The 12577-nt window shown below is 45.7% G+C and overlaps 1 protein-coding gene across 1 annotated transcript in view; it reads right to left on the reverse strand.

Moving 5' to 3' along the window:
• Positions 1-2355: 2355 nt before the first annotated feature.
• Positions 2356-12577, reverse strand: part of FKBP9 (FK506 binding protein 9, 63 kDa) — a 12092-nt gene continuing 1870 nt past the window's right edge. The window contains exons 3-9 of the mRNA XM_010013724.1: positions 12088-12233; positions 10921-11110; positions 9222-9367; positions 7898-8084; positions 5362-5507; positions 4121-4284; positions 2356-2866 (exon numbers count right to left, since the gene is read on the reverse strand). Of these exons, the coding sequence (XP_010012026.1) occupies positions 2684-2866; positions 4121-4284; positions 5362-5507; positions 7898-8084; positions 9222-9367; positions 10921-11110; positions 12088-12233 (1162 nt within the window). The 3' untranslated portion in view covers positions 2356-2683. The remainder of the gene's footprint in view (positions 2867-4120; positions 4285-5361; positions 5508-7897; positions 8085-9221; positions 9368-10920; positions 11111-12087; positions 12234-12577) is intronic.

The following is a 12577-nucleotide window of genomic DNA, read 5'->3' on the forward strand; positions in this document are numbered from 1 at the left end:
TCCTCCTGCAGGAAGTCCAGTTCCTCTAATTGCTGACCAGATTCTGCGTTCAGTTTTGGGAAAGAGATATTATTCACAAGATGTCTTTCTGAATCAAGTTTCTAAGCAGGAACATTTTGCAACACCATATTTCATTTATGATTCAGCTTAGAAAGGTATCACACATTTCCCAGACCATTTTCTTGGAGCCAAGAGAGTCCATTTAACGTTTAAAGCAAGGAATAAGCAGCAAAGTTAAGTGAATTTACAACTTTTTCTGACTCTACTCACAGTATCTGTTCTGTCTGTAGCACATGTCCAAGGTCAAGTATTGGAGGCTTTTGCTTAGTAAAAAGTGTTTCCTCTGTAACAAAATTTCCTCCTAATCAGAATTACAAAGCAGAGAGCATCACTGTCAAGTGAGGACAGGAAAAACACACAGAAAGAATGTAAATACCTGGATTGCTCTGGCTGGACACCCATCTTCCTTCCCCAATAAACCTCTGGTAACCCCACAAGCAAACTCCACCCCTGGCTGAGGGCAGCTCCCTTTCCTCAGCTGGCTGCTAACGGGAACCAGGTGCCCAGGCTCGAACCTGGCTGCTGTGTTACAGGAGCAGCAGCTGGTTGCTGGAGTCTCCCCTTCCCAAACCATCCCTTTTCATGTGGCTATTAATGACCTGAAAAGAGTTCTCAGGAGTTACTGAGGTGCTGGAGTGGGGCCAGAGAAGGGCACCGGAGCTGGAGCAGGGCCTGGAGCACAAGTGTGATGGGGAAGGGCTGAGGGACCTGGGGGGTTTAGTGTGGAGAAGAGAAGGCTCAGGGGGGACCTGATCGCTCTCTGCAACTGCCTGACAGGAGGATGGAGCCAGGAGGGGGCTGGTCTCTGCTCCCAAGGAACAAGGGATGGGACAAGAGGAACCGGCCTCAAGCTGCCCCAGGGCAGGTTTAGCTGGAGCTGAGGAACAATTCCTTGCCCAGAGGGTGCTCAGGCACTGGAACAGGCTGCCCAGGGAGAGCACCAAACCTCAGGTACAAAGCCCAGGGAGGTTGCTTTCACTAACCTGAGGCATGAAAACGTTGTTCCTTAGAATCCTAGTTTAAAGCATTTTTCCTGAAGACTAATAGCAGTGTTGCCCATAGTCAGGATAAGCCTGCAGTGTGCAGGAGATCGCTGCACCAAGGGGTCCTGCTTCCTCTCAAGCTCCCAAAATGGGAGGAAAAAGAAAAAGAAGAAACATTAGCAGTAATAATTCATCAACATTTTATTTAACAAAAAGATCAGTAACCCAACATTTAATGGTATCAAACTCCAAACAAAATATTTCACTGCTCCTTCTATAACAACTGTACTGAAAACCCCAATACAAAATGTTTTCATCCAATTGAAATACCAGGTTTTAAAAGAGGGTCTCGGGGGGAGCCCCCAACCCACACATACAGAGCAAGAAAAGCAAGAGACTAGACACAAAGCAGGTACTGGAACACAACTCCCCTTCTCCTTGTCCTCGACAGTGCCTCACCAGAGGTGTATTTGTGCTCTTTACATGCAGTGTACTGAGGGGGGTCATACTAAGGGGGTTTGTGTATTTCCTACCCAACGGCCTGTCACATCTACAGCCCTAATGGGTGCTTGTCTCAAAGCACTCCCAGGGCTGATGTGGTGTGGAGGGATAGGCCAGAACCTTTGCAGACACAGAGGGGTCTATTTCTTGATCCTGAGACTGTCTTTTCGGGTGCTGGCCGTGCCAGACTGCTCTGCTCCAAATCCTTCCTCCTCACTCTAACAATTCCCAATGCAGGAGACACACACCCAACACAACATCAATCGTGTCCAGTATTCATGACAGTATTTGGACCCCGGAATAGTAATGCTTGAAGTCTAACAAAACTATAAATAAGGTTGCAGCTAGGGAGGTTTGGGCATCGCTGAGGGGAACTGTTGGAACAGGCCAGCCAGAGTCAGGGTTAGTAATGAAATACAAGGCAGCTGGTAGCAGACTTTTACTCCGTAAGGTGGAAACCCAGCACAGCCACGGGTACAATTCTAGGCCTGTTTAGTTTAATTCACAGCTTATGGAATTCTGCAATGGCATAGCTAGCAGCTGCATGCTCTGCAATTCGCACTGCAATCGGATGGCAAATAGTCCTGGGAGTCTGTGCAGGTACTGGAAGGAGAGCTCATGCCTTCTGAAAGGAGCTGGGCTCAGCGGCTGCCCGTTTTACAGGTTATTTTCATGGGGAATGTTTTCTGGTTCATTTTCCTGCCCAAATATTTCAGGTACAGAAGGTATCTTAAAATTCTTTTGAAGGCACTCGGTAAGTTTTCTCCCTGCCATCCACCCATCCATCCATCCATCCATCCATTCATCCATCCATCCACCCATCCATCCACCCGAGTGACTGTGTGTTGTTCAGTGAGAACATCTAATCTTTAGCACAAAGCCAGCCCCGGTGGCTCACGTCCAGCCGTACACTCTCTCTGTGGACACATCCTGTCTTAAGGCACTGAACGCTTCCTTCAGATAGACCTAACGATTCCAACTGCAAAACCTCTTCCCATGTAGCAGCCTGCCAGCACAGAGGACAGACAGACACAGGCTGGCTGTCGGAGTGCTGACCTTTCAGAAACATGCCTGCCCAAACCCCTTCCAGTACGCACGTTCAAACAGGAGCTCAGCTCAGGACTCTGCTTTTTGCATCTTTACAGTTCATCGTGTCCCTCTTTGGCCTCCTGGTCCTTCAGCTTGAATTCCTCAGCAGTAACTTTACCATTTCCATCCCGGTCTTGATTGGTGAACATGTTTTTCACAATCTTTTCAAAATCAAAACCAGGAGCTAGTTTTCCTTTGCCCGAATCGACTTGAGCTTGAATGTACTCTGAAAACTGAGTGGAGAGAAAGGAGGAGAAAACAGCTCAGGTATTTAAAGCCGAATGAGTATTTACAAAAGCAGTATTCACTTGTTGTAGACTGTTAGCATTGTACTAAGTGTGTGTAAAAGTACACACACATAAAGCTAACACCCTAACTCGGACAGACACGTGAGGTTAAATTGCTCTTTGTGGATTTCCTCACTTACTCCAGTGGGGCCTGGACCCCTAACAAGAAAATTTCACACTGTAAAAGAAACATCCACCTGCATCTTACAAGAAACCACACACAAGGAGGAAAGAGCGAAACACAGAAATGAGACTTGAAGTACCAGAATACCATGAGATTTGCTAAAGTCTCTGCAGGCATTATGCCTCTGGCTCGCCTCCATGGTACGAAAGGGTCCAAGGTTAGTTTTCCCTAAAAATCCTTCTCCTGATGGGTATGATGAAGTTATTCAATGTGATGAGACAACATCTGACAGAAGCCGTGCTGCTGGCTTGCCAAAGACAAGAAGTCCACAGTCAAACACAACGTTTTCAATTCCATTGAGCTCTGGCACCTCTTGTTAAATAAGCTTCAGCAAGGAAAGCTACTCCTGATGTTAACTTACACCTTCTAGGCCAAGCATCTCTCCTATCTCCTCAGCTTCTCCCTCTCCTCCTTGCTAGGTGACCAGAAAGATGTGCCAGCTACAGTCACATCCAACATCACTCATTCCCTGGGCTGCTGAAAGTGCTTTTCTTCTCTGCAAGAGCAGAAGTGGAGGTTAACAGGAAAGAGAAGAGGAGAAGGAAGGAAGGAAAACAGAGAGGTGGAAGAGAGTGCGAGGGGAAGGGAAAATGAGATGCTGGGTTTACCCCGCTGGCTTGTTAAAATGCTCAAAGGCATCTCATGTTGTTCCATAGGGCCCCAACCTGCCTCTTGAGTGCTGCAGGCAACACTACTCCAGCGAGGAGAGACACAAAACAGAATGACAGAGAAAGGTGAAAAGGAAGAGTTAAGAAGAAAATACAAAATACAACTCCTTTCTTAGCCATTCTTACCTTACTTGCTTCTTTTTGGTTCTCTCTCTAAGGCTAAATAACCACAATTTAAGTGTGATGTTGCCTTCCTGTTAACTTGGCAACAAACACCATGTCAAAGAAGAAGAGAAGAAGAGAAGAGACCCCATTCTTTGACATCTGCTGCGATGGTGTTAGGAGAAAACACCTTGGTGATGGTGGCAGGAAAACATTGCTGCAAGTGTTCTCATTGTTTCAGCTTACCTCCTCCAAAAGAACCTCTCCATCATGATTCTGGTCTATTTCTTCAAACAGATTGGGAGAGACTTCCCCATTCCACACAAACATGTACCCTTCCGGCAAGCCAGACACCAGTTCCAGCAGTTCAATGTCGAAAACCAACACAGCACTACCAGGCACTTCTCCTTCTGTCACAACAAAGGGCAAAGAGGGGCATGATCCTCACTTACACTGAAGGGTCTAATTTCCTTTTAATCCATAAGTCAATTTCTCTTCCTGCTCAACAGCAGCTTCTCTACTGCAATCCCCAAACCCCGTGATCCCAAGCCCCCCAAATCTTCCTGTTCACGCCAGCAGAGGTGACCAGAACATGAAGGAAGCTTTCAGAATAAAACTGCACCCATCTTTTCTTCTTTACTTCTAAAACTGCAGGAATGAATCCATTTTCCTTTATCTCCCCCACACACTGTGTATCGAGGTGCTAACTGACGGACTCACGAGTGTTCCAGCAGCTTGGGATGCTGAAACCATGAAAGGAGTTTGATTTATTATTGATAAAGGAAAAGGAGGTCACCTCTAACCTGTGCCCAGGAGCAAACAAGCACATCTCTCCAGGTATGTGGGTACACACCAAGGCACTAACAACCACGCAGCGTTTCAGACCACGTGTAGCAAATGTATCTGAGTGATGGCAAATAGCTGTGACAGGTATTTAACACAGCAGTCTTCTCATGTTATGAGGAGATTTTCAATTTATTACGTAGAACCATGCAATTTTAGGCAATAATATTTATAATACTCCTACTTTTTCATGGAAGACAGGTACCAGTGAAAACGCTTCCTTATTTCTTATGATGAATTAATTCTCCATTAGGCTTGGTGTGTGATGCCTGGCAGTGTTTATAAACCACAAACTCTTCTGGAACTATTCAAAGAACTCAGCAACTTATGCAACTGTTTCCATACACATGAGAGTTTGTTGGTGATCTCCTGCCTGACTCCTCCCTGTCAGAGGACCAGTAGGAACCACACATCCTGGGATACAGAAGTTCTTGTCATTTCCATATTGTTCTTTTTACTATTGTTGTCCCTGTCATTAAAAATGGATCAGCCTCAAATAGTGACATGAAGAACGTCTAAAAAAAAACCCCATTCAAGGCACTCACCTTATGCCCTAAAGCAGAGCAAGTAACAAACCCTGTGTGCTTGTGTTTCAGTTGCTCAAGAGATGCTAAGTGGATGTGCATTAGGATTCACTCACTTACCAACTCCATCTTCTCCATACCCAAGATGAGGTGGAATAACGACTGTTCGGCGCTCCCCAACACACATGTCTTGCAGGCCCATGTCCATCCCCACCACCACCTGCCCAGATCCCAGGACTATGTTGTAGGTCTTGCCAAGGCTGTGTCTGGAGGGGAAAGGAAGAAGAAGAAGACTTATAAAAGCCCTCAACATACAGCAGAGGATTTCTGTTCTTCCAAATTACCTCAGAAATAGGAGTTTCTAGTTAGTGTCCTGCCATTACCAAAGATTAATGCTCTATTCTACCAAGCAGTTACCTGAGGTTGCTCCCAAGGTAGCAAGTTATGGCCAACACCAAACAGAAGTGTCCCTGCTGCTGACAAGCCCTGTGGTACTAAAATGATAAGCTTCTTGAATGAAATCCAATTAAAATCATTAATGCTGCCAACTAAACCCCCAAGGTATTTTATCTCAATACAGGCTTTTGCCTTTCACATATTTTTAACTAATCGAGTTGGACTTTTCAGCAGATGTCCAAATTCCAGAGGTACATTTGTTCCAGAACTACCAACCTATAAGGATCAGGGTGCATCCACATGCATCAGCCAGCACTGTAATACAATCAGTCACTACAACATAGCAGTCACTGAACCAACACAGCACAGAAGTCTCTCAGACTACAACTGCTATTTAACCATATTATATATCCAATTCTACCTTGCTGCTGGTGGCTTATTTCTACAATTAGACATTACACGAGTTAAAGTCCCACAAGTTAAACATATCTTGTGATTCTAAAAGCAGAGTGTGCAGCGTCAAGACTTTTTACGTGGTGTGTGTCACAACAGCAGGACCTAGGTTGAGATGAGCTCTGAGGCAGAAGCTCTTCCCTGGGAGGGTGCTGAGGCGCTGGCACAGGGTGCCCAGAGAAGCTGTGGCTGCCCCATCCCTGGCAGTGTTCAAGGGCAGGTTGGACACAGGGGCTTGGAGCAACCTGCTCTAGTGGAAGGTGTCCCTGCCCGTGGCAGGGGTTGGAGCTGGATGAGCTTTAAGGTCCCTTCAACACAAACCAGTCTGTGACATTATGATTCTCTGACCCTTTCTCCTGTCAGTCTCCTTTCTTTGGTTAATTGGCTTGGCTGCACCACCACAGGATATGCTGGCACAAGAGTATTATTTGGAAAGAAAACAATTCAGTAGCTAGGAGGTCAGCCTTAAAATTAGGAGCACGAGATTCATGATCTTTGGTTCATCTCTTAACTGCTCAGAATACGACAGTCTCCACATCCCTTGCTTCCTGCTACAAAATGAGCATTTGGTGTTTTGATTCCAAATACATTCCTTGCATACATACTCGCCTACAGCATCACATTAAGAGCTTCAATGTCAGCCAGCTTTTCAGCTCTGCAAGCTATGGTGTACACTGTGAAAACTGTGAGCTGCTTCCTACATTAATTATAACCTGTTTAAAAATAGCTTTTCCCAACTTCCCTTCCAAAAATAAATCTTCCACTCTAACTAATGATCATTTGCACTATCCAAAGGATGAAGGGGGGAAAAAAAGCTAGCAAAAGTGTTCCTGTAGCTGCAGCAACCAGTGCCATGGGCTCACTTCAGTTCTACATTAGACAGACAGCAGCAGTCTCTTGCTTCCCTCATCAACCTACCGTCAAGAGCAAGGAGGAAATGATCATCATCATCATAATCAAGCCCTCTGATAGTTTCTCCATACTGGCACCACAACACTGTAATACAGGAAAACTAGCACCCACGTGTGCTCCAGATGGGACGAGTGACCATTTACTATACACCACACTCGAGACAGCTTTAACAAGCCCTGCACCACAGACCTACCAGACCTCTCTTGGGAGCACTGAACCCACACAGAGAGCAGCAAATCCTGCCCAAGAAACTGAACACACTCAGGCACTTCACTCACACTGAGCCCAGTGTCACACCAGTAGGACTGGCCCAGGCACCTGAACTGCCACACAGACAACCTCCTTCATCACTCCACCTGTAGTGTCTATGTTCTTCTCCAGCACACTCCTACACCCTCTTTGTTCCCAGTTCTCTCATTATGCTATAGAATCATGGAATCACAGCATCGACGATGCTGGAAAAGGCCTTTAAGCTCATCCAGTCCAACCATTCCCAGCACTGCCAAGGCCACCACTAACCCCTGGCACTGAGGCCTCGGCTACACGGGCTGTGAACACTTGCAGGGACGGTGCCTCCAGCCCTGCCCTGGGCAGCCTGTTCCAATGCCTGAGCACCCTCTGGGCAAGGAATTGTTCCTCAGCTCCAGCTAAACCTGCCCTGGGGCAGCTTGAGGCCGGTTCCTCTTGTCCCATCCCTTGTTCCTTGGGAGCAGAGACCAGCCCCCTCCTGGCTCCATCCTCCTGTCAGGCAGTTGCAGAGAGCGATCAGGTCCCCCCTGAGCCTTCTCTTCTCCACACTAAACCCCCAGGTCCCTCAGCCCTTCCTCATCACACTTGTGCTCCAGGCCCTGCTCCAGCTGCCCGGGATATTCTCCTTACCAGGGGATCTACTTACGTTGAGTCTAGCAAAGTACCATCCAGGAGTGAAGCATTGTAGTGATACTTCAAGTAATCTCCCTTCTTACTCAGGACGGTGCAGTTGGAAGGTTTATAGTTCACAGTAATGCTGACTGAGTCTGAGGGGTTGTGGAAGTCAACCACGTGGATGTCAAAGACCAGCACTGCAGATCCTGGAATCTTCCCTAAATAGGAAGAAAATTCAGCAAGTAGAGAAAGAAATGGTACCCAAACAGGCTTACAATGACCAGGTCCTGCATTCCGCAGGAATTCCCACTGCGCCTGCTCCCAAGTTGTTTTGCTCTTCTCATTCAGAATTAAAGGATCATGCCTCCTCTGTGTGCAACTAATGCAAGCTGCATCCAGCGAAGGAGCAGCAGTGGAAAACCACTAAAACCTCAATTCAAGGGTGAAGGAAAAAACCTGCATTACTCTGAATTTGAACAATATGCTGAAATGAAGCAATAACCAGGTATTTCCTGTGATCATCCTAAATAACTGATTTGTGATTTGTTGTTTGTTACTGAGCATCGAAATTCCCATAGGATTTCGCATACTTCAAGGAATGCCATCATGTCTAAAAGGTGACATTACCTTACAACGTCCCTACAGCAAAGCAACTTCTTCTCCCCCTTCCCAGGACAATGCACAACTGCATTACCAGGACTAACAGGCACACCCTGACCCAGGAATGGGGTTTGTTGGTAAAGGAGCCTGATTCCCAAATCAACAGCATAGAATTTACATTCCCAGAGGAGAGGCCTTTTTTCTAAGTCACTTTTCCCAAGCAGCATCCCAGGAGGTACCATTTGGAAACACCAGCCTTAGGTCTGTGATCGATGTGAAGGGTTACCACCTGCAACCTCTCTACTAGCAATCTTTGTAGGTACTAATGGGCGTTCCCAAAGGAATGCTAATTGTATGTCACGCACACACTTTGCTGTTACATCCATCCACCCTTTACAGAGGTGGTTTAGGAGTCCACAAAACCTGGGTCTTTGGAAAGAACAAGGAAGAAAACACGAATTCCTTCAGAGCTCCTGGCACCCAAGTGCCAGTCTAAGACACCAATAATCCAAATGAGTTCAGGTCACCAATGACATGTGAGGTGGTTCTGCATTCTTCCCGTCCTACCTATTAGTTAATTAAACTCATTTTGCAACTCCTGGGTCTAATCCTGTCAGCTCTATGCCCACAAAATAACAACCTAATTCCTAAGTCTTTAAATGCCAAAAAAAAGAAAGGGAACTACACACAAATGCACTCCACAATAAAGGAAACATCATCCACTACAGAAGACTTAAATGACAAGTAAAACTCACCTCTTCCTTCTTCTCCATATCCCAGGTGAGGGGGGATGATTATTCTCCTCTTTTCACCAGTGCACACGCCAAGCAAACCTTCATCCATTCCAGCAATGACATAACCTTGCCCAACATAGGTGTCATACGTGCGGTTCCGTGAATAGCTGTGGAAAACACATGTTAGCAGCATGAGGTGTGCTCCAGCAAACACAGAACCTTTCAGGAGGTCTGCAACACAATCCTTAAACCTGGTTGGGTCATTAATTAGCACCTGAGAGGCACGATGCAATCACCATGTTCCATGAATCTAGGCCACCGAGTTTCATCAGTCAGCCATCACTCACTCACTGGCACTGGGACCCTGGTTAGGGTTACAGTTAGGTACAGCTTACCTGCAAACACATTTCTACTCTGTCCTTAAAGAAAATCTCACTTATTTCTGTATTTTAGATTAAAACATGTTTTGATAAGTAACTGAAAAAAAAAAAACCCCAGTTCTCTCTTTTAAGTTTTCCTCTGCCCTGAATCCACTTTAGTAGGTGCTTATCAACTAGATGCAGTTTACGTTCATTTTCATGAGACACCCTTCAGACTATCTCATTTTGCAACCACAGCTATGTAGTACAACTACTACAAGGAGAAGGTGGGATGCACATCATTAAAATGAGTCACACCAACTAAACACTGTCAATACTATCCTTCCTTTCCAACTATGCCAATCACTTCTACGTAGGCTGAAGGATCTGCTTCAACACCTAATGACAGAAACAAGCCCACAACAAATGAGGTTTATTACAAGGATGTGCCTGTCTTCTGCCCTTCTTCAAGGCACCCTACATGAAGGCACAACCCAAGGAAGGGAAGGCAGAAAGGTTTTAATTCATGGAAGAGCAAGACCAGGACAGACCCTGATGTAATTCGGGTGCTCTGAGTCCAGACAGCCCTGGCTGAGCTGCCCAGGGGCAGTTCTGCAGCTCACTATTGCAGAGGGGAAAACGGCCACAGCTGCAGCAGCGCTGGACATTCTTACATGAGTTTGTTTTGTACAACATTTTACCATGGCTCATCCTCAACTCTCTTCAGCTACTTGTGCCAACTGTTCTGCAAGCTGGCGTGAAAGTAAAGTACTGCTTAGTGAAGAGCAAACAAAAGTGGCAGGAAGCTACGAGGGTATTTATTATTCATTGTATAATTCTGCACACGAGTCTCACATGTCCACAGAGCTTTGAATTTGACACGATGACAACCCCTCTTCCTTTATCACAGAAACCCCATCACTGAAAGACATCAGCCTTCAAAATGCAACCAGTTTTCAAGTGCAAATGGAAATAGTGTCTTGAGGTTAACCTCAAATGAGCCACTAGCACGTTGACTCACAGTTCTCAGGACATACAATGGGAATCATATTGATCTGCTCTCTCTTCAGTAGCATCACCTATAGGTGATGCAAATAAGCCCTATGGGGTAAAGAGTCTTCAGGCACGTGTGCCTGAAGCATACGAGGTGGATCACCACCCCTAGATGGCGTCTGTGATACTGTCACAACACAGAGGTCTTTGTCTTCCTTCCCATACCAAAAAGTTTTCTATGAAGTTTTTAAGAGGACTCCAACTCCACTCAAAAATCACAAAAAAAAAAGAAGGAAAAGCAAATAACTGGATCTCTGATGGACAGACAAACTGCAAATGGGAGCTGTAGGGCCGGAATGTCTGCTCACCTGGAATCAAACAATGTGCCATCCAAGAGTGTGCCGTTGTAATGGTACCGGAGGAAATCCCCTGCCTGGCTCCTCCGCTCGCAAGACTCAGGCACATGCTGGTTCTCAATAGCAATGCCATCTTTGGGGTTATGGAGGTCCAGCAAAACCACATCAAAGACAAGGGATGCTTGGCCAGGAATCTCCTTACCTACAGAAGTGTTGGAGCAGAAAATTGGTTAGAAAGAGCAGAAGTAACGTACTGCTGAGGATCAAGCACCTCCCCTCCCAAAATAAAGCAGCATCATCTGCTTCTAGTCACTCATTTTAAGTGTGTTTGTCACTCAGTTCTCGAACTCAGTTAACTATTTCCTTCTGTTTCTACTGTGGTGGTACTGCCTCGCTAAGAACAGCCTCTTCATGACACCTATTTTAGTCAATATAGCTCCATCCGAGCTGCGTGGTACAGCCTACCAGCATTTCCAACACACTCCATGCAAGTGCATAAAATAACCATTAGAAGACAAATGTGGCACATCTATTCTTCCCATCATGTTAAAATCAAAACAGGAGACCACATGATGGCATTGAACAAGGGTAAATGAGAGTATCTCAGTGAAAAAGTACCTTTCCATCAATACACAAACCACAGTGTGGGTTGTTTTGACTGAGAACCATTAAGATCAAAACCCAACTCCACAGAGTTTTGTTATCCACGGAGATGGCTACCACAGTTGATGGTAACGAAGTCATGGAAGGGGGATGAAAGCTTGGACACTGCAGACATATCCTTAAATATTAGAGCAGAGAAAGAATTTAAGGAAGAGTTCCAAACTATACCCAAGTGTCCCCTCATTTAACATGGGGACCCCTGTGTATGACCTGCAGGCTGCACACAGCCTCATAGGACAATTAATCCACCTTGTAGATTAAATTCTCTGAATGAAATAAAATTTTAGTATATAAAGATTACAATTTTATCCAAAAAACCCCAAAAAACTTGTACTTTCTAACCAGTCCAATCCTGCATATAATACATTACAATACATTTTGAACCTCCCTCTCCACCACTTTGTTCCATCTGTCTGGAATGGGTAATAATGCTGCCCATAAAGTGAAAATACACAAAGTACAAGTTTATTTTAAAATATTAATTACTTATATCAAAAATACAGTAATAACTTTTACCATCTCCTTCTTCTCCATACGCCAGGAAAGGTGGAATTGTGATTATGCGCTTCTCTCCTACACACATTCCCAAGAGACCCTGGTCCATACCAGGAATCAGCCACCCAATTCCCACGTAGGTATCGTAAGTCCGCATCCGATTATGGCTAGAAATGAAACAACAAAAGAAAAACACAAACAAAACACAACTAAATGTCAGACAGCCCCAGGAAAGAACAGTATTAATCTTTAAAAGCCCCATGCTATGCACAGTATCACCAGCAGTGTGCCCAGGTAGCCGAGAAGCCACCAGCATCCTGGCCTGGCTCAGCACCAGTGTGGCAGCAGGGCCAGGGCAGTGACTGTCCCCCTGCGCTGGGCACTGGTGAGGCTGCACCTCGAATCCTGTGTCAGTTCTGGGTCCCTCACTGCAAGAAAGACATTGAGGTGCTGGAGCGGGGCCAGAGAAGGGCACCGGAGCTGGAGCAGGGCCTGGAGCACAAGTGTGATG

Source organism: Nestor notabilis, unplaced genomic scaffold (assembly GCF_000696875.1).
Source record: "Nestor notabilis isolate BGI_N333 unplaced genomic scaffold, ASM69687v1 scaffold29200, whole genome shotgun sequence".
NCBI lineage: Eukaryota > Metazoa > Chordata > Aves > Psittaciformes > Psittacidae > Nestor > Nestor notabilis.